Below are 22880 nucleotides of genomic sequence, written 5' to 3' on the forward strand. Positions count from 1 at the left end.
TCTAACCGTAAAATGAACAAGAAAAGAAGATCTGAGTTTTTCAAAATAAATGGGTGCAAATTCTTAGGAAGTGGTGCATAGGACCAACAGCCTCCTAATTTCCTAAGAGTCTGAGAATTCTATTTTGTTTAGTTGCTTGAGTTTTTCAAGATTCAAAAGTCTACAGACATACTCATTTTGCAATAAATTGTTTCCCCCAGAAAAGACATGGAAATGAAATTATAACAAAAGCTGATCTTAAAAGGAAAAGTAGTATCTTAGCACTCGGGCAGGCAAATTAAGCAGATGGATAGGAAGTCTATTTTGCCAAATCCAATCAAATAGCTTAGACCTCACCTACCCACTAAAGGAGGTTACAGTCCAAATCTCCAATTTTCCCCCTAATGAGGCTATTGTTAGGCACAAATATGCAGTCTTCCTCTTAGCAGGCAAGATTGGATATTTTGCTGAGACTTTTTGGCTAATTGGAAATGTCTAATAGTTTTTAAATTTTGCCAAATCTGAAAGAACACAGACTACCAGCATCTCTGGAGCCTCACTGACGTCCACCCACCTGCATTCCAAAGATGCAGGCAATCCGGATTGCACATCGGATGCCCTCCAAACACAGGGAGGCCACCTCTGTATCATCACAGTTCTGCAGTCCGATGCTGTAGGCTGCCAACAGCGGCGTCCAGACCAACTGGAAGGAAGCAAGGTTTCAATAATGTCTAGAATTTTAGCATGGAAAGAGCACTTAGAGGGCACATTGTCAGTTATGAGCACAGCCAGGATGCCAGGTTCACTGTTATTTTGATTTCAATCTACTCCATTCACAATATAAAATAGTTCCTCTGGGGGATCCCTGGGTGGCTCAGTGGTTTAGCGCCTGCCTTTGGCCCAGGGCATGATCCTGGAGTCCTGGGATCGAGTCCTGCATCAGGCTCCCTGCATGGAGCCTGCTTCTCCCTCTGCCTGTGTCTCTGCCTCTATCATGAATAAATAAAATCTTTAAAAATAAATAAATTCTTTCTAGACTATGGTCAAAGATATCACTATAAATATGCTCCTAGGCACAGTTTTTAAAAATTTAGCTCAGGGATCCCTGAGTGGCGCAGCAGTTTAGCGCCTGCCTTTGGCCCAGGGCGTGATTCTGGAGACCCAGGATCGAGTCCCATGTCGGGCTCCCGGTGCATGGAGCCTGTTTCTCCCTCTGCCTGTGTCTCTGCCTCTCTCGCTCTCTCTGTGTGACTATCATAAATAATTAAAAATTAAAAAATTTAAAAAAAAATAAAAAAAAAATAAAAAAATAAAAATTTAGCTCAGTACAAAAGGAAGGTAGATAGATACATGGCTAGTGCCACCACTACATCCCCCTGGGCTCATGGCAGACATTACTCATCAACTAGTGAGCCCACTCCCTGCTGAGTCTATTCAGGGCACGAAAATTCTTCTTTGCACAGGGCAGCAGGCAGCTGTTGCCAATCAGAGATTGGCACATAAAACCTACATGCAATTTATAGTCTATAAACTTAGTTTATTGAAAGGTTCCTAATTCAAATTATTTAGACTTTACTTTTCCTCCAATTTTCCTGTGAATTCCCTGGAAATAAAGGTTCACAAAAATCTATAAATTATTAACTAACAGGATACTGACAACTACTATAAAAACACCTTAGAGAAAAATTATGTGCTGTGTTTATTAAGCATGTGTCTTTTCTAGACATTTTAAAAATAGACTTCAGGATACTGTCTTTTACTTCCAATTAATTTCATCTGGTAAACTAATAACCCTGAGGCCAGAGGTGAGAGGTCAAAATAAAATAATCTCTTCTGCCTGAATGATTTTTAATTCATTCAATCCCCCAAGCAGCCCCAACCACAATCCTGTGTTTGCCCCATTTTACAGGTGATAAACACAGAGAGAGAGAGACTGAATAAGCTGACCAAGATCACAGAGCTACAAAGTGGCAAGGGAAGATTCAAACCAGCCATTCTGACTGTGGAGGCCACAGCAATCTAGCACTTATAGCTGCGGCTGGTACATCTTCTGTATCATCAAAGAGCTTTCGGGAAGGACTCACTTGAGTCACTATTCAGACAGAAGCACCCAGACCTGGCCTCTCCTCTCCTCTCCCCTCCCTCTTGACTATGATAAAGTCACTGGTTAGCTTCTAGCTGGGCACCTGCAGAATCAGGACGAACCAGGTCCTCGTTTCTCAAGATACTCACTTTGAACATTGGCCGGACGTGGTCCAAGTGAGTGGCACTTGTGAATGGAGCTTTCGCATGGCTCACAGCCTCCATCAGAGCTTTTGCTGTTCTAGCCATCTGCTCCATCTCCAGGTTGTATAGCAGCCGTCTCTGTTTTTCACTAGCTACGCCTACAAAGAAATGAGAGTCTAACAGCAGCCACTGGCACCCACTGAGTGCTCGCTATGGGCTAGGCACAGTTTTAAAAGATTTATGATCAAGTCACAAATCCTCCTGAGGTCCTCTATGAGTGTGTTCCAAATATGACCATTTTACTGAAGAAAAAATATGGCACACAGAGGCTCAGCACCTTGCCCAGGGACACATCGCCAGTAAGTAGTGGAGGTGGGACATGCCCGCACCCAGTGTGGCTCTACAGCTTGTGCTCTAAATCTCTGCACTCTGCTGAAGCCAATAGTGCCACAGGGCCTTCCCTTACAGAATTCTCATCAAGGTTGGCGCTATCACCACGGCCATTAAAGCAGTCTTAAGGAATATTTTGTGGGGATAATTTAGCTCTTAGATTACTCATTTTAAAAAATTTTTTTAGATTACTCATTTTAAATTCCTTCTTGTAGCTAATCACAAATCTAGCAAGAAGATGGTTATAATTATGAGAGAATCAACATAATCACAATAATTTAAACACATTTACTATTCAGGTATCTAGTTACGCAAATTAAATTTATCATCGGGGGACTTAATCATGCAATCTGATACCCTTGAAAATTAGAATGGAAATAATTTGTCATTAGACCTTACTCTGCTTAGTAGATTTGGTTGCGATCGTATGTTCTTTTGTTTCTTTCATGGCAATTTTCTTGCCTTCTATTTCTTCATAGATGCTTGAGAGATATTCTTCTGGTAGATCTTTACTATCATTGATACCCCGATTCATTTTAATGTATTGTTCTTTCGTCATTTTATTTTTTACCTGAAATTTTAAAAAATTAAAAACCATTTAGAAAACATCTAATGGCCCCCCCCCAAAACTCCTTATTTACCCACTACAATATATAATTCGTTCAAATATTTTACCTGAGGGCTGTGCAAGTCTGTGGTTAGCATGATAATTGAATATGCTAAGACATACGCAGTGTCAGCACTAGCAAACAGGGTTTGCCTGGAAGAGAAGGTTCCAGATGTAAGAACATGCAGAGAAGCAGCTATAATGGAGACACAATTCACTGAACACAGACCAATTGTTCCACGTGATGCCAAACTAGTCAAGAGTATTCATGCTTTCACCATCATCTAATAATAACTAATGACTCTGAGTGTAGAAAAAGCTAATTAAGAAATCATGTCAGGTTTTAAGTTTCTCTGATAAAGCAGTTTTAAGGGTTTTTGGGGGGAAAATTTTATTTACTCACTTAAAAGTCAGTGAGAGAGAGAAAACATGAGTGGGGTTGGGGGGTGGGAGTGGGGGTGGGCAGGGATCAGATTTCCCACTGAGCAGGGAGCCTGCCGTGGGGCTCAATCCCAGGACCCTGAGATCATGACCTGAGCTTAAGGCAGCTGCTTAATTGAGCCATTCAGGTGCCCCTTAAGTTTTTTTTTTTTTTTTTAAGTCAAGTTTTAAAAAAGATTCTTAAGGTACAGCCAGACCATGAATTAGTGTGTGGCAAGCGAGGCACTCGAGCACAAAAATGCCCCAAGGCCCTCACTCCAACCAGGAGAGTGAGGCCCCCTTAGTTTGCACAGCTCTGCCTCAGCTGCTTCACACTGGTTATGTTTCTGAGAACATCTACTTTGTACTGGGCACTGGGGAGAAAAAGAATGAAAACTCCTGTTCAGGAGCACCTGGCTGGCTCACTCTGTAGGGCATGGGACTCTTGATCTTGCAGGTGTAGGTTCAAGCCCCACACTGGGTGCAGAGATTACTTAAAAAAAAAAAAAAAAGAAAACCGCTATTCAGTTATTACTTACAGCTTACATTACCCACTATAATATTGAACAGCAGAAATTTGAAAAAAATATTCATGTTTTTCTACATAATATGCTGGTGAAGTCAAACTTTTTTTGCTTTAGGCAAGAAAAGACAAAAACGTGTGGATGCGTGGCCTCAAAATAGGCGAGGCTAAAGCTACAAAAACTAGTCTGTCCAAATTGTCCCCAAAAGGAGGGAGAAACTCTGAAGAACATAACAAGAAGTCTGCATACAACTTGAAGCAATCTAACATGTTTAGCCACTGAGAGAAACGGACCAAGGGTCCCCAGATCCACACAAGAGAGATGTCCAAAGTAAGTAATATCTTGGGGCGTCTGGGTGGCTCAGTTGGTTGAGCGTCTATCTTTGGCTCAGGCATATTCCTGGGGTCTGGGGATCTAGCCCCAAGTCAGGCTCCCTGCTCGGTGGGGAGTCTGCTTCTCCCTCTCCCTCTGCCTTTCCCTCTGCTTGTATTCTCTCTCATTCTCTCAAATAAATTTTAAAAATCTAAAAAAAAAAAAAAAGAAAGAAAAGAAAAAAGTAACATCTCTGCCTTCTCGGGAAATTCTTCTTTTTTTAAAAGATTTTATTTATTTGTTCATGAGAGAGAGAGAGAGAGAGAGACAGACAGACAGAGACACAGACAGGTGGAGAAGCAGGCTCCATGTAGGGGGCCCAATGTGGGACTCAATCCCAGGACTCCAGGATCTCACCCTGAGCTGAAGGCAGATGCTTAACCCCTAGCCACCCAGGCATCCCATTCTTGGGAAATTCTCATGTCCACTGGGTTAAAATGACCAGATGCTGCCTCTGTTTTCCATGCATCTAATGGAAACAGCTCACTGTACACTTGGGAGGATTAAAACCAATTAATATGAATATCAAGTTGACCTGAGAGCAAACTGTTATCAAAATGTCTCTATTGAACAATTTCTACCTCATGTTCACAGCATATTCAGACATTTTTCACTTCAAGCTCAGGGGAAAAAGTGTGAGCTTTTTAGTTAGACAATCCATTTTCAATCCTCCTCTGCTACTTACCAGCTGATTAACTCTGGACAGGTTGCTAAATCTCCCAGAGCTTCAGTTTCCTTTCTAATAACTAGAGACACTACTCCCAGGCTTACCATTAATTAAATGAAATGTATATAAAACTGATGGCATGGCTGACATATAGGAAATGTGTTTGTTTTAAAAAATTTATTTGAGAGACAGAGACAGAGCATGTGCATGCATATGTTTGTACACATGGGGGACAAGGAGCAGAGGGAAAAAGAATCTTAAGCAGATTTTCCCACTGAGCACAATCTGACATGGCGCTCGATCTCACGACCCTGAGATCATGACTTCAGGTGAAACCAAGAGTCGGACACTCAACCAACTATACCAACCCAGGTGCCGCAGGAGATATTTAATAAAGGTTAGCTCTCTTTTTAATTTCCACTTTCTACAAAAACATGTACTACCCACCCAAAGAGGAGCCAAGATAAAATCATGTACTTAGATGGGTTTTATTAGTTATGTGTTCATTTTTGTAACCTGCTCATCAGTACGTAACCAAAGAAAAACCCAAATCCTTGAGATCTACCCTATATATTAAATCAAGGAGTTGTTCTGAATTAGGAAGAGGTGCCCAAAGGCCTCCCCTCAACTCACAATATTACTCTTATCAAAATTAACAGCGCAGGCTCTAGCCATATGAACGTGGGCAAGTTACTCAGCTTCTCTGGTCCTCAATCTCCTTGGAACAAAAAGAGAAGCTGTGAAGTCTTACGTGAGATAATCCCTCAGCACAGTGTCTGGCACATGGAAACAAACTTTAGTTGTTTGGCACAGATTTAGGAAGATTAAACTCAACTCCCAACCAAACTAAGATCAGTGCTCTGAGCCAGGCAAAAAAATAACATGGAAGGAACTTAAACACAGCGCTCACCCCTGGTTGCACTCTATGTATCTCGCAGCAAATTTCTCCATTAATCGATCAATCTTCTGGGCTTCCCCAGGTAGGCGGAAACCTTCTAGAAACGTCCGCAGGGCTGAGACAAATTCCTTTTCACAGAAGTCAAGTTGGTCCACATAGGCATACATCACTTCCTTGTTGAACCTTGTGCTGTCTCCCAGAAAATCACCTACTTGGGTCTGAAACATACACACCCACTCACATCTGGAAACTGTCATATGTGAACCCACAGCAAACACACACTTCAGGCAGAGTAGGGAGGCAGAATGCTCTGCTCTCAACACCCAGAACATGCTGGCCTACTGGAAAAGCTAGGTGACTCCCCACCTGCCCGCCCACCCATCCATTCCAGGGTTAGTCTATCCTGTCTCGGATGAAGAAGGACGAGTAGGCACAAGAGACTTAAAGATGAAAGAATGATGGTACACACTCAGGAGGGAGGTTAACTTCAGACAGGCAGCCAGAAGTTTCTAGTAGTCAGGGGACACTTCTAGTTCTAACGCCGTTCTACCAAGTACACACCCTCCCACTGGGAAGCTTTTTGTGATGCTGGCCGAAGGAAGAAGTAGGACTGGTGTAAACAGGGGTGTGGACAATAGCCATTGCGCTCAGGGTCAGCCACGCTCTAGGCTAAAGCTAGGCAGGTCTCAGAATCACCTGATCAAACTGACACACAAGCGTCCAAGCCCCAGTCTTACAGAATCAAGGCGCTCCTCCTGGTGCAGGAATTGGGCAATGTCTTCAACTGACGTTCCTAGCATGCCCTGCTCCTGGAGAAACTGGATGCCTCTCTTGGGTTTCTTGTTGAAACTGTTACAAGAAGAGACAGGACATGGGTTACATATTTCAAAATCTGGAGGATAAAAAAAAGCAGGCATTTGAAGCATAAACAAATCATTGCCTATCACCTCAGGAAGGTCCTGCGTGTCCTGGTGGCTTCTCTGAATTTCACCTTTAATTTCTGACCTAGCTATATAGCAGAGTCTGATGGCTGTCACTCAACATCTGTTCTCCTCTTCTCCAATAGTAAGAACCCTCGATGTTTAGTCAGGCACACCACTACCTGGAATAAAAACTACATTTTTCTGCCTCTCTTAAACAAAGTATGTCCATGTGATAACGTTCTGGTCTATGATCTAAGAGCAGAAGTGGTATGAATACCTCTAGGAAGGATCCTTAAACAAAGCTGGCTTGGCTGGGAGGTGTACTTTTTCAGTATCCCCTTTATTCCCTAATATATGTGTGATGGCTGGTGCTCTAGCAGTCACCCTAAACCATGCGGCAAAACAATGAAGGTGAAAATTGTGTTAAGGATAACAAAGCAGAAGGGTGCCTGGGTGGCTCAGTGGGTTAAACATCTGACTCGATTTCAGCTCAGGTCTTGATCTCAGGGTTGTGAGATCGAGCCCCATGTCAGACGCTGCACTGGGGATGGAGTCTGCTAAAAATTCTCTTTTTCTCTCTCCCTCTGCGCTCCCCCCCCCCCCCCCCCGCAAAAAAAGAAAAGAAAGAAAGGGATGATGAAAGAGAAAGAGTAAAAAAGCCGGGATCTCTGACATCCGTAAAGAGCCAATAGGCAGCTCTAGACTATCCACGTTGGGATTTCTTTTGACAGTAAGTACTGTTTGTATTTCCTGTTAAAGGTAGGCATACTTCACTATGGATAAACTCAACGTCCTATTTAACAGGCCCTGCCCTGGAGAATGCTATTTATGCATCAGCACAGATTGGGGCAAGGGCTGTGCAGGAAGGACATGGATCAGGTGCAAGCAAGAGCAGCTTGGCACCTGTGCAGACAGGCGGCTACAGAAGGCCTCCTTGAGGAAGAGAGGTTTTGCCAAGCCTGAGGGAGGAAAAAAGACCCAGGAGTATTCTGAGCAGAGGGCACAATGGCGAGAAGAGCTCAAGGTGTTCAAGGGACTGAAGCACATCGTGTGACTCCAGTACTGGCAGGAGATGTCAATCGGGGTGATCAGGCCCTGATGAGGAGAGGGAAATCTGGAGTGATTTTAGGCGGAGGAGTGATAACTGATTTATTTATTTATTTTTTTTAAAAAAATTTATTTATTTATTTATTTATGATAGTCACAGAGAGATAGAGAGAGAGGCAGAGACACAGGCAGAGGGAGAAGCAGGCTCCATGCACCGGGAGCCCGACGTGGGATTCGATCCCGGGTCTCCAGGATCGCGCCCTGGGCCAAAGGCAGGCGCCAAACCGCTGCGCCACCCAGGGATCCCCTGATAACTGATTTAGGTTTTGAGAAGACTAGCTGCTGTGGAGAGAACAGACTGGGTTGATGTGGGGCTAGGGAGAGTGGAAATGAGATCAACACTTCAATTAAAAAGCATTATAACATCAAGTTTTCAAACAAACTGAATTTACTAAGTTAACTAATCATTCAAAAGTTGGACAGGATATGAGACTGAGTTTACGTACTTTTCTGTGTGAAAGGCTGGAAAGAAACACATTAAGATTTACCAATGCTTATAATAATAATCATGCACTTATATGGGAAAACGTCTTTATTCTTCAGATACCCGGCTGAGGTATTATGATGGGTGTAATTTTTGAATGGTACAGACAAAAATATACACAGATAATGCTAATACGCACAAAGTTAATTCTATGTTGAAACTGTTCATAAGATATAGTTAGAAAAAAATTACCAATGGTGATTTACTCCAGGTAATAATTTTATGAGTGATTAAACATTCTTGCTTCATACTTTCCTATATTTTCTAAATTAGTTTAATTTCTTGCATTAGGTAAAATAAAAATAAAAAGACCAGGCAGCAACTACACAAAGCTATTAAATTTCAATCTCAATCTGCCTTTCCCACTCTCTCACTCCCTATGCCTGGCCCAGTCAGGCTTGGCTGCCAAGTACCAGCATGGCCTTCTGGAACAGGTTCCCAGAGATGTGGCTTTGTGAGAGGCCCCAAGAGATCTGGCTGGAGTAGCAGTCATACTCACAGCTCGATGCCATGTTCGATAATCTCCTTTTGTTGCTTGATGACCTCAAACTGCTCCGGATCATCCTGGACAGCCATCTGGGTCCCTGAGGATACCGTGGACTCCATGGATGTCACACTGCTTCGTCTCGCCATGTCAAGGCCTCTCCCATCCCCCATTTCCTGATCGGTGGGCCTCTCCTGACCTGCAATGACATGAAACCAAAGGAAACCAAATAAACAGATGGGATACAGATATATCTGAGCTCAGGTCTGGCTCTATGTCCTTTTTCCAGACCTGTTAACAATATACTTTGTACTGTAAGTCATAAGTATGAAACTGTTATCACTCACGGACTTTACTTAAAATTTTACTTTATTGTGGAATTTGATAAGCTAATTCTAAAAATCACATAAAAGAACAGAAGTGCAAAAATCATGACGATACGTGAAGAACAGTGAAGAGGAAGACCTGCCCTAACAGGTATTGAACTCACTAAAGAACTCAAGGCATCTGAAAAGCATGGTATTGATACAAGAATGGACAAATCCATAGAATGGAATAGAAAATTCAGAAACAGACTTACACAGGGAAATCTGGTATATTGTAAAGATGGTGCTTCAAGGTGGTGAGGTAAGGAGAGATTACTAAAAAAATCAGAATGACTGCCTCTCCATTTGGGAATATGACATTAGAGCATAACTCACATTATTTCTCCCAGATTGATTAAAAGGCAGAAGCGTTAAGGTCATCAGCAAACTAAAGTGTTTTGCTAATTCTAAGACAGTGACACAAGGCCAACTTTCCCCAAGTGTCACGTTGTGAATGGAGGCGGTGGTGCAACAAGCCCTCTCACCAAGGCTGGTCTGGTGGTTGGGATTCACATATAGGTCTTTGCTCCATTCCACCATGCACTTGAGAATGGACACGAGGCACTCCAAACCTTTCTTCCTCAGACTGAGCTCCTAAGGACAGAAGGGACATGGCACAGAGACTTAACAGATAAACTGAGTGCAGACATATACGAGACTCTCAGTGAATCCTGTGAAAATAAGAGATAGTCACTGACATTCAGTGCTCATATTAAGCATAGAACCCAAGGAAAAGTTAACAGGTGACCTAAGTATTTAGGGCTCATTGTAAAAATCCTGAAAATTTCTAATGCGGTTCATTACAAACACCCTAGTAGAAAAATAGGAAATATGTGCTTTCCTAAAATGAACAGTGTTATCCGGATTTTTTTTTAAGTAAACCCTATGCCCAACATGGGGCTTGAACTCAGGACCCTGAAATCAAGAGTTGCATGCTCTACCTACTGAGCCAGCCAGGTGCCCCAAGTGTCATCTGCATTTGTAAAAGGCAGCAATCCATTGCTTGTATAATTCAAAAAACACTCAAGACACTTTCTTTTTTAAAAAATCAATAGAGGGGATCCCTGGGTGGCTCGGCGGATTAGCGCCTGCCTTTGGCCCAGGGCGTGATCCTGGAGACCCGGGATCGAGTCCCACATCGGGCTCCCGGCCTGGAGCCTGCTTCTCCCTCTGCCTGTGTCTCCGCCTCTCTCTATGTCCCTCATGAATCAATCAATCAATCAATCAATCAATCTTTAAAAAAAATCAATAGATTGGAGCATCTGGGTGGCTCAGGTCATGAAATCAGGGTCACGAGATCGAGGCCCACGTCCGGCTTAGCACTAAGTACAGAGTCTGCTTAGGATTCTCTCTCTCTCCCTCCCCCTCTGCCTCTTTCCCACCTCACGTGCATGCGCATGCACACGTACACTCTCTGATAAATACATAAAATCATAGGAAAAAAATTGCTTAAAATAAATAAAATTTATAAATCAATAGGGTCTTAACCAGTGACCCTCCCCACCCAAGGAGAAAAGAATTTTACATCATGCAACAAATGAGTAATTCTGGACACATTCTTACTCTTCAAACACTCACAAATGCATTTATTTTAAGGCTTGCTCCGCAAATAAAAAAAAAATGCTGATTTTTCTAAAAGTAGCATTTCTTAAAAAACTGAATGTGAATCACAGATAACCTAAAGAAATGTAAATATTTTAAGACTCAAAATTCCATCTACGGAGGTACAGATCTCTCTGTCAATCTGACAACTATGGAACTTCTAGGGAAAATGCCCACACACCAAAATTCTACACATAATTCCAGGCAGCTCCTAGACCTTCTGATCAGTTCCTTCAGAGACCTCAGGTTAAGATACTATTCTCTGCATGGGCATTCTAATGAGGCAATTGGATAAGAAGCAAATTCCTTTGCTTTACTAGAGCCTAGGATCGTGTTTTCATATAATCTTTGGAAAGGTGACTGAAAGTGAACTTACTTCCTCCAGGTCTCAGCTCAAATGTCACCTTCTCAGAGAGACTATCTTCACGACCCCATTAAAAATGACAGCACCCTCATTTGTAGCACTACTTTACCCCTACTTTATTCTTCTCTACAGCTTACTTCTACACTGTCTGCTTATAAATTAGTTATGACCATAGCAGTCGTGCACATTCATATGCATTGTGTTTTATTCACTGCTGTACCACAGCATCAAGGACAGAACTAGCCTGACACACAGAGGCGCACAATAAATGTTTACTAAAATGAATGCACTTTAATTATTATTTTTTTTTCAAATAAAAATGGACCCTTAAAAAAATCCACTCTGGGTGTAGAGCCTAACATGAGGCCTGAACTCATGATCCTGATATCAAGATCTAAGCTGAGATTAAGAGTCAGACGCCTAACTGACTGAGCTACCCAAACACCCAGAAACCAATGAACTTTAAATATAAATGGGGGTTTTCAGTGTTTTTACCTGCAGAGGTGTCATTCCCAGCTCATGTCCACTTCTTCCCTGAGCGATTTTGGATAAATCATTTACGAGGCGCTCAAAAATGTTAGCAGCATTTAAATCACAGTCGTAGTTGACATAAATATCTACAACACACTGGGCATCTTGGAAAATAACACACAGATATTAGAAATTCTGATCCAACACACACAACAGTTAAATTTTCTTATTAAATGAGATTCCCTTTTCAAAAATGCTTCCCAGTAAATCACTGACTCAGGTAGATACCTCCTTTAGAAAACATATGTCAGATGTACTTAAAGTTAGGATGCCCTCTTCCCAGGCCTGCATCGGCACTGACTAGAATCTCAAGCAGCTCACTCCACCTCTCCAAGACTCATTCTCTCTTAAGAAAGGGATAATAATTGTCCGATCAACCTCTTCAAGTTGTGTCACTTATGAAATTATGTTTGATAACAGACAAGTGAGAGGCCTGGTTGATAGCTGTGCAACTGTACATTGATAAGATAAACCTTGGAGCTGGAGACTGACAAAGTGTTTAGTTTGTAGGGGAGTGACCATGTATCCTGGTTTTGCAGGATTAGGGGGCCTCCCAGGATGTGGGACTTTCTGTGCAAGGACCACAAAGTGAGGGGCAAACCAGACTGAGCTGGGTCATTCTCTAAAGGATAAGTGGAGTGGGACTAGACATTAGGTTAGCATTAGCCTTTAAGGTAAGGCTTTTCCAGTGCTGCATTACAAGCCTAGAAGCAGGTGGCACATGGGTGGCTCAGTGGTTGACCATCTACCTTCGGCTCAGGGCATGATCCCAAGGTCCTGGGATCAAGTCATACATTGGGCTCCCATGGGGAGCCTGCTTCTTCCTCAGCCTATGTCTCTGTCTATATCCCTGCCCCCTCTCTGTCTCTCATGAATAAATAAAATCTTAAAAAAAAAGGATGTCTAAAAGCAGGAAGTAAAGGTCTCAATCTAGATTTTGGAAGAGCATTTCTGGGTAAGTCAATGGATGAGCACACTCAGAGTGAACATACCTGCACAGATTCTCGTCAGCGTCTGAATGACCATCCACCTGTGCTCAAAAGAACTTGTTGATGTTTCTAAAATGTTCAGGAAAATCTCTTTGAAAAAGACCTACATCACATGAAGACAAAGGGGAACACCAATTAATACCATTTAAATTAAGGCTCAAGGGCAGCCCCAGTGGCGCAGCGGTTTAGCGCCGCCTGCAGCCCAGGGCGTGATCCTGGAGACCCTGGATGGAGTCCCACGTCAGGCTCTCTGCATGGAGCCTGCTTCTCCCTCTGCCTGTGTCTCTGCCTCTCCCTTTCTCTCTGTGTCTCTATGAATAAATAAATAAAATCTTTAAAAAAATTTTTAATTAATTAATTAAGGCTCAAGATCCCTGGGTGGCTCAGCGGTTTAGCGCCTGCCTTCGGCCCAGGGCATGAACCTGGAGTCCCAGGATCGAATCCCACATCAGGCTTCCTGCACGGAGCCTGCTTCACCCTCTGCCTGTGTCTCTGCCTCTCTCTCTGTGTCTCTCATGAATAAATAAAATCTTTTAAAAAATTAATTAATTAATTAAGGCTCAAAACCCCCACAGGCTCAGGCAGCTCTGACAAGGGAAGCAAGCTGGGTAGAAGTGAAAGAGCAATGCACACACACACTTGCTGAGGAGTATCGGAACCCTGGTCTCCCATGCGAACAGCTAGCAAGGACGGACCACAGCAACCTGCAAGAGATGCAGGCCCCTTTAGAGGAGCAGCTACCCCTCAGGAACCAGCCAAGAGCTGCCAGGCAAAAATGAGGACCAGTGTTACAATTTTGAGAGAAACCAGAAATCTAGATTGGAATGTAAAATGAAAATGACTTCGTAATTTGTCAACTAATTCAGGTTATTTGAAACAATTTATAAGCTTAAACAAAGATGTTCAGGGGACTGAGCCCAACATATGAGCTGCTCGATTCAAAATTTTGGTTGAGGGACGCCTGGGTGGCTCAGAGGTTGAGCGTCTGCCTTCGGCTCAGGGCGTGATCCTGGAGTTCCGGGATTGAGTCCCACATCAGGCTCCCTGCATGAAGCCTGCTTCTCCCTCTGCCTATGTCTCTGCCTCTCTCTCTCCTTCTCTCTCTCATGAATAAAAAAAGCTTTATTTAAAAAAAAAATAAGCTTTTGGTTAAAATGAAAGGTATGTAAGATTTGGGGGCAGGAAATTTTAGGAAAAGGTATTCTCTCACTCAATTCAAAAAGTTCTTCTTTGGGGTAGCCCGGGTGGCTCAGCGGTTTAGCACAGCATTTGGCTCAGGGTGTTATCCTGGGGACCCAGGATCGAGTCCCACATCGGGCTCCCTGCGTGGAGGCTGCTTGTCCCTCTGCCTGTGTCTCTGCCTCTCTCTCTCTCTCTCTCTTTTTCTCTCATGAATAAATAAAATCTAAAAAGTTCTTCTTTTTTGGGGTATCAGCAAATAGACTGTGTAAGTCTAGTTGCTGGTAGCTGTGTCACCAGGAGTTAACTCTTCAAGGACAAGCATTATACAAAAACAAACAAACAAAAACACCAAAACAAAAACAAAAACAAAAACAAAACCCCACAACAAAAACCCCACAAAGCCCCTCAAACATTTTGGAGCTCATACCTCTATTTGCATTTTCAAGTGCATTTTGAAGTTTGAGAGAAGAGTAAGAAAAATGGCAAGAGACAGCTCAAAGACATCAGGCACTGAAGAGACGCCATTTTTGGATAACGCCACACAGAGATACTGCTTGATTGCATTGATGAACATCTCGTGAGTCCTGAAGACCGGGCCAGCATTCTGCAGCACAGACAGGAGCAGCTGAAGGGAAACGACCTTGGAACGCAGCTCATGGGATCTGGCACAGAAAGTGAAAGATGGTGACAGTGCTAAATGATTCAATTTTAAAGAGTGTGTTTCTTGAGAAGGCCTCACTCCTCTACCAGCAAGCAGAATTTTCTGAACATTAATGAGTTACGAAGTGTCACTGGCACCTAAACGCCAAGAGAGTGAGGGCAGATGGTATAAGGTGGGTCCTCCTGGAATCTGCAGGCCTATGAGGACAAGAGTTGCCGACTTATATAATCCTTGTTCTCTCCCCACCATAAAATAGGTATTTAGCTAGAGTAACGTAAGTATAAATTGACCCAGAAAGCTGGTTCTGCATTAACTTAATAGGACCAGTTGCTTTACACCATACATGAGACTTAAAACCTGTGTCCTACTCGATCTTTATGGACAATGGAAGCAGTGCTCTTTATCCACCTGCCTCATGCTTCTACCCTCACCCATAGGGCAGGATAGAAGGAAGTTTTCCCAAATCATCTCCTTAATGGTCACTGTACTTCAACAGAAGAGTTGAGGATTTTTGTTAGCAACACAATAATAACAGTGACAATAAAATTCATAAAGTGCAGGGCCCCATACTCAGGACGTGATGATATCATTTCATGTAATTGATCCTGTAAGGCAATTTCCCACATTCCCATTTTTCACATGAGGTTCAGTAACTCATATGGCTGTGAAGGTGGTTTCAAGTGAGCCAGGAGGGAATGTGGCTCTCTGGCTCCAAAGCGCTTTCATCCCTGCAGTAGCTGGCTCACTATAAAGAAAGGTTTGGCTTCTCTGGGTTGAATCTGGGACTTAAATTTGTACCCATGAAGCAGAAGCTTCTCATGAGAGCAGGGCGGTGAGGCTTGTACATATTCTGCCTCTGCATACCGTGAATCAGATTAAATTCATTAGTTAGGAAAGTCAGGAAGAAGGTGCTCGTTCAATATAATAACTATTTTTTTGCATATAAATCACGGAAAGCAACACTGGGCAAAATCTTGGTTGGTGTAGACACGCAGACAATCCACTGTGAAAGGGCTGTTGGGAGAGCAGGAGTCTGAAAAGCTGTAAATTCCTGCATTCACACCAATTAGGAGACAGGGCACTAAGGTTTCTCAGAACCCCCACGATCCTCCTGGGTCATCTGGGTCACACATGGCCAGTCTGTGTCACACACGGTCACACACTGCTGTTCACTTACTTTGGATCTGGGGGGCCTTCAGCAAGGGGTTTCATAGACAGCTTGCAAAGGGAGCGAAACACCAGGAAGGCGTCCTTCTGCAGAATGTGAGAGAACCTTGTGGCCACTTGATGTCCCTGTGCATCTGATTCCTGAGATTGAAAACAAGAGAAAAATCAAGGGGTCAAAACCAAAGAAGAACTGTTTTTCAAAAATAAGGAAAGTACTTAACTCATGAAATTTTAAAATTCTGTTATTCAATGGGGAAATGAGGAATGTGGAGGACGGGACAATATGTCAAACTAGGAGCTAAGAGGGGAGTCATTTTAGCAATTCTAAAAACCTTGTTCCTTGTCCTCCAAAAAGCGGGTATGGATGGCTTAAAATGATAAATGAGCAAACGCTAAACTGTTACACATCTAAGACAAATATAGTTGACCCTTGAACAACACGGGTTTGAACTATATGGGTCCATCTGTATTTGGATTTTTTTCGATGAATCAGTGCAGTATTGTAAATGTATTTTCTTTTCCTTATGATTTTCTTTTCTCTAGTTTATTTTAAGAATATAGCATATAATACACATACAAAATATGTGTTAAACAACTGTTTCTGCTATTGGAAGGCTTCCTGTCAACAGGAGGCTATCAGTAGTTAATCTCTGGAGGAGTGAAAGGTTACATGCAGATTCTCGGCTGCACGGAGGGGTCAGTGCCCCTAGCCCTCGCATTATTTAAGGGTCACGTGTATAAGTAATTATGTTAGCTTGGATAACAGTATTTCTAAGAACACTACTGCAGGATAGATGGGGGGAAATGACAGGCACTTTAAAATATACTTCATTAAAACTAAAAAAAAAAAAAAAAAAAGCAAGCTATATTAAAAAAATATTTGTAACATATGACAAGGACTAATATGCTCGACATACTAAAAGTTCTTCTAATTCATTACAGAAACACAGAAACCTTCCACCCAAATGAAAAACAAGCAAAAAAACATGAATAAGCAATTCACCAAGAAATGCAAATGACAGATTAACCTAAATAATCTTATTACTAATTATTAAGGAGGGATCTTTCTCCCACTAGATTAGCAAAATTTTGAATGAATGCTATTGCCCAGTTTTAATGAGGGAATGGGGAAATGAGCACTGATAGCCTACAGGTGGGCAGAGATTCAAGCATTACCTTCCCAGCAGGCTAATGTGATGTTAAGGAACAAAAGCCTTAAAGCTTCCAACTCGTGACCCAGCAATATCACTTGTAGGAATTTATCCTAAAGAAAGAATTAAGGATGTGCACAAGATTTATCTATAAGGATGCTCATAGAACTATTTCCTGTGATAAAACTGAAATAACATAAAAACCTAACAAGGAATTTGTAAAATAGATTATGGCAATCCATATGACCGAATTTTACATGACTACTAAATAAATTAGTTAGGTCTTTATGTACTAATGTGGAAAGATGTCTATAAAATAGTGTTGAGTAAACAGAGCAAGTTACACCCTAGTATATAAGGCAGGAGTCCTTCGCATGGATTTGAGTATATCCCTTTAAGTGCATTCTTAATGGGGATGACACCAGACTGCTGCTGACTGCTGCAGAGCTCCATCCCAGGACCTAGAAATCATGACTAATCATGACTGCTGCAGACTGAATGCTTGTGCCCCCCTTCATCCCCATTCATAGGCTGACATCTAATCCCCAAAGTGATGGCATTTGGAAATGGAGCCTTTGGGAGGTGATTACATCAAGAGAGTGCAGTCCTCATGAATGGTGTTAGTTTCCTTATTAAGAGGCCCAGAAAGCTCTGGGCCACAGTAAGAAGACAGCCATTTATGAATCAGGAAACAGGCCCTCACCAAACACCAAACTGCTGATACCTGGACCTTGGACTTACCAGCTCCAGAACTGTGAGAGCTAAATTTCTATCATTCATAAGCCACGCACCCAATCTATTAATGTTCTATTATGGCAGCCCAAACAGACTAAGATGGGGATAGGAATTGGTTCTTGGTGGAGGGGTAGGAGGGTGGAGGGTGGAAAAATCTTATTCTTTGTATGTATAAAGCATAGGTACATGTATAAACATAAATAGATATCGAGTTTAGCAGTGGCTTTAAGATTCATGTAGGTGGTGCGTCAGAAAAAGAAATATACAAAAAGGCCGCAGCAGGAGGGGAGAAAAATGTAAAAGATTGAGAAACACCAGTGAAAAGGTGCAGAGAGTGGGTTCAGGTAAGATGTTAACACCATATTTCTCCTGGTTTTGAATGTTTACATATAGCATTTTCAAGGAAACAACAATTAAAAAAATTAATGTGGTAGACAGATTTATGGGTCTGAAAGGATGTTCATAATATATAAGTTTCAAAAGCAGGTTACAAAACAGCATGTCTGTTGCGTGATTGATTACATTTAAGTGGAAAAAAATATGAGAGAAAAAAATCTAGAAGGATATAAGTAAAAATGTTAACAAGGGTTATCTCTAGGTTAGGGGATTATGGATGACTTTTATTTCCCTACTTTTCCTTTTCATGTTCTTATTATGTTCTTATGTTCTTATTATGTAATGAACGCATATTGAGTTAAGACGAGAAAGAGCGGGAAATCTAAATTTTTAAAAGTCTGAATAAACAAGTTTTAATAACAATGCTATATATAACCAACAGTAGCACATTCCAAGAATGGAACCTACGAATACAAAGCACATCAGGCCAGGACAGTGGGACTGCTGGTTTTCATTCGCTGCTTCTGCTACAGATTTAATTCTGCATCTTCTAAAAAAGTAAAAATCCAAATGCATCTGTATAGGAGGAGGATCACCAACATACCAGATTATCCGCCGACGACAAGGACTGCCTGTCGTCCGCTATCCCGTTGGTCTGTGAATTTTCATCAGCTGCTGGGGGAACAGCACATTCCTGGCACCCCAGTTCACCCAGGACCCGCTCAGGTTCTGTCAGGCCATGCTTTTGTGCTGCTTCTTAAAACACGAGTGTAAAAATCATCACCAAATTAGTACTTATCCCAAAAGGTCTGACACCAGGAAGAAGTTATTCACATAATCTTCCAGTTGCTGCTTCCCCCCATCCCCTTTGCTGCCACCCTAGGAGACTGACATAATATTGCAAAAGGCTTGACCAAGATGGTCCCTTAGGCTTTACATATGTCTATTATCCACAGCCCCACTCCCCAGAGGTTTCATTCATATTGCAGTCCATGTCAGTGGAACCTCTAGAACAGCAACCCTGCCCACCCTGTCCACTTCTGGAAAAGGTTAGAAGCAGCTAAACATGAAAAGCAAAAGAGTTTTTTTTTTTTTTTTTTAATTTTTATTTATTTATGATAGTCACAGAGAGATAGAGAGAGAGGCAGAGACACAGGCAGAGGGAGAAGCAGGCTCCATGCACCAGGAGCCCGACGTGGGACTCGATTCCGGGTCTCCAGGATCGCGCCCTGGGCCAAAGGCAGGCGCCAAACCGCTGCGCCACCCAGGGATCCCAGCAAAAGAGTTTTTAAAAGCACTACTGATATAGGGGTTAGAGAAGAAGAGCCATGTAAATACAAAGAGGTGACAGTTATGACAGAAGACCTCAGTCGCACAGGGGAAAAACAAAATAGACCTGAGCTTCCTGGCAGCCATATGAAAAAGGGAAAGAATTAAAATTATTCTATTTTAAGGACTTCACTACCAAAAGGTAGAGTTTTACATTCTATTAAGTAATTGCATTTATCTCTACATTAAATAAATAATGAAATCTATGAACACAGATTGGTGGTAACCTAAATCAACAAAAGGATAGGGCTTAAAGCAGCAGGTCAAACTTCCTTGACTTTTACCCTCAGTAAGAAGTACATTTTAAAAATCATGATCCAGCACACATATAATAACTGAAGCACATATTTTTTTGAAGCACATATTTCATGAAAAAATGCTTAATATTACCATGTGTGATATATTCAGTTTATGTTCTATTTTCTCTCTCACTTAAGAAATGCTGGTTGTAGGGCGCCTGGGTGGCTCAGTTGGTTAAGCATCTGCCTTTGGCTCAGGTCATGATCACAGTGGTCCTGGGATCGAGCCCCAAGTCAGGCTCCCTGCTCAGCAGGGAGTCTGCTTCTCCCTCCCCCTACTTGTGCTCTCTCTCTCTCAAATAAAATCTTGAAGCAAAAAAAAAAAAAAAAAAAAGGAATTGTAACCTCCTGCTAAATTAATGATTTTCTTGAACCATTAATGATTTATTGACACTGGAGCCAAGTGTTCAACATATAGCCATTTACCTAAGATTTGGAGGGCAAAAACCAAGAAAAAACCCACACAGTAGTCATTCTGAATTTAATTCCACTGAAACCACACCATAAAACTGAGGGAGCTGTGAATGAACTCTAACAAAACTTCCCTGTGCATGTGAAACCCACTGACGTGTGGACTGTCCCCATGACACATCAGTGGCTAGCCATGAACATTCAGCAGCAATGAGTACCACCTCAGAACTCATAGCCACTACTGGAAAAAGCTGGTTGTACCCGGAAATGGCCTCTATCTTCCAAGTGGAGCACCTAATTCTAGTATCATCAGACTGCTTCTTGAACCCAGCCTCAATGAGAATAAAATTAATCACTAAAAAGATACTTTTTAGATACTCAGAAATGTTTAGAAATATCTTTTCCACAGATTTCTGAATTCCACATGAAAGATGGGGAGATATGAGCAGACTCAGTTTCCATGACTTCACTGGGGGTGGGCATTCCACTACTAAAATTATCTGGCCAAGGATTTTTTTTTGGAGGAGTGACTAGGAAGAGAGGCTGAGCTCTTGGTTCTTACCTTTAATGGCAGAGGTGACCACATCTTCTAAGATCTCCTTCACCACCTCCTGGGCACCATCATCAGTCCCTAAGCACACCCAAAGACAGAAACATGAACATGTGGGTATTTCCAGGGAAAGAAAAGGAAGGGGGAGAAGGAGGTCACATCTCAGGAGGCAAAGGGGGCAAACAAGTCCTCTCCAAAGCCAAATCTGATTATATCAAAATAAATTAGTCCTCTGCAATCTGGAAACTCTTAGGCAGCATCTGCTACAACTTTGGAGTTTCCCTCTGTGGATCACTCTTCCTTCCTCAAGCCCTCACCACCACCCCCAAGCTGTAGGCAGGAACTGGAGTTTACCCAGCTCAGCAGAGCAAAAGATGGAGCTTTCTCTTGTGCCTTCACCCTGGGCACCCCCGAGCCTTGGGGAGTGACATGCCCCCTGCTGTTTGCTTCCTCCACACTCAGAACATGCTCAGAACCCCAGAACTCAGCATGAGACTTCTAATGTGGTAGCTGAGGATTTATTACATTTGAAATCCAATTGTTCTGCCAACTGTTAACTGGTTAAGTGTTAACTGCTTAACCACTAAGAAGTCTGCTGTGTTTGGGCACCTGTGTGGCTTAGCAGTTGAGTGTCTGTCTTCGGATCAGGTCATGACCCCGGGTCCTGAGATGGAGTCCCACATCAGGCTCCCTACAGGGAGCTTCCTTCTCCCTCTACCTATGTCTCTGCTTCTCTCTCTCTGTGTCTTTCATGAATAAGTAACTAAAATCTTTAAAAAAGAAGTCTGCTGTGCTTAAGTTTCAAGCATGCTGTCAAAATGTTAAAAAACCAGGGCAACTCTCTTGGTCTTCTCCCTCTTTGGGAGCTTTGTACTCCACCATTCGATAAATTTTACCAAAAAAAAAAAAAAAAAAAAAAAAAAAGGTTACAAAAAACAAAACCAAATTCTTGCAAGGTTCAGATCATGCTGCTAGTTTCCTGGGATGTCCAGTAGTCACCACCTGGCCATTACTAATTGGCCATTTCACAGACTCTATTCCTAAGCAAAATAAGAGGGTCACCTTGAATAGGTTCAGATAGAAGACACTCTTGCTGCCATTCCCTCCCTAGCCAGTAGGAGAGCCAGTGTCAGTTAATAACTGACACGCCAGTTATTAACTCATACCCTGAGTCCTTATAGAGCTCTCATTTTGTTTTGGAAGAGGGTGTCTCTATATTTACAGGCTATCCTAGCAGAAAGGGTGGCCGTATGACCAAGTTCTAGCTAACAAGGGGTAAGCATAAATTACTGGGGATTGTAGGGGCTTCCGTGAAGCCTCTGTTAGGGAGGGGCATGACTCAACTGGGAGTCCTTGAGTCCCACCCTCTTCCTCCTTCTTGCTAGAAGGACTGGACAGCATCTGGAACCATGAGGTAACCTGGAGGAAAAAAGTTGAATGCTAAGAACAATCAGGAAAAAATAAAAGGAATCTGAGACACATCCTCCCACACCCCTGTTTTCTGTCCAGTTTAGTAGAGACTATGGGGAATGGGAGTAGCTGGGGTAATAAGATGTATTCATTTGTTCATTCCATCAACAAACTGAGTGCCTGTGTGTTTGGCACTGTTCCAGGCATGTGGAATACATCACTGCTCAAAACAAAATCCTTATCCTCACGGTGCTTACATTCTAGCTGGGATAATAACTAACTGTGCTATGCTGTACACTACAGTGCTAGGGAAAAAGCAGAGTGGGAGAAGGCAGATGTGGAATTGGCAGGGACCAATGCGAACACATGGGGACGATAAAATGTGACATGCCTGCTTCCCAGAGACTAGTGGTTGTGTCTGATGTCCAAGCACTTGGTAATATGCAAGAATACTAAAGGAAAAAAATCAGGGAAGAAAGCTGTTTGCTGTCACATTCCAACCACACACCAGCATGGTTCCTCAACAGGAAGAAACACTTAGGCAATCTACTGTCACAAAATAAATATCCATTAAATAGCTAACAGAGGTCGTAAACCTGAGCTGGAGCTGCCAGGCAAGGCATGTTGTGTCAAAAATAGGTCAGAAAGGAGGGGGCCTGATCTGGGATTGCTAACATGGAAAACAGGTGCCCTTTATTCTATGGCACTGTCCCTACC

General features: G+C 42.4%; 1 protein-coding gene across 2 annotated transcripts in view; it reads right to left on the minus strand.

Annotated features, from left to right (window-relative positions):
- Window positions 1-22880, minus strand: part of ARFGEF2 (ARF guanine nucleotide exchange factor 2) — a 166928-nt gene that overhangs the window by 49924 nt on the left and 94124 nt on the right. For both annotated transcript variants that reach the window (XM_026014749.2, XM_026014748.2), the window contains exons 7-20: window positions 20766-20834; window positions 18769-18920; window positions 15953-16083; window positions 14542-14776; window positions 12936-13035; window positions 11908-12047; window positions 9932-10040; window positions 9097-9280; window positions 6821-6932; window positions 6096-6301; window positions 3271-3355; window positions 2995-3166; window positions 2212-2363; window positions 554-682 (exon numbers count right to left, since the gene is read on the minus strand). In XM_026014749.2, coding sequence (XP_025870534.1) covers window positions 554-682; window positions 2212-2363; window positions 2995-3166; window positions 3271-3355; window positions 6096-6301; window positions 6821-6932; window positions 9097-9280; window positions 9932-10040; window positions 11908-12047; window positions 12936-13035; window positions 14542-14776; window positions 15953-16083; window positions 18769-18920; window positions 20766-20834 — 1976 coding nt within the window. The remainder of the gene's footprint in view (window positions 1-553; window positions 683-2211; window positions 2364-2994; window positions 3167-3270; window positions 3356-6095; window positions 6302-6820; window positions 6933-9096; window positions 9281-9931; window positions 10041-11907; window positions 12048-12935; window positions 13036-14541; window positions 14777-15952; window positions 16084-18768; window positions 18921-20765; window positions 20835-22880) is intronic.

Source organism: Vulpes vulpes, chromosome 14 (genome assembly GCF_048418805.1).
Source record: "Vulpes vulpes isolate BD-2025 chromosome 14, VulVul3, whole genome shotgun sequence".
In the NCBI taxonomy this organism is placed as follows: domain Eukaryota; kingdom Metazoa; phylum Chordata; class Mammalia; order Carnivora; family Canidae; genus Vulpes; species Vulpes vulpes.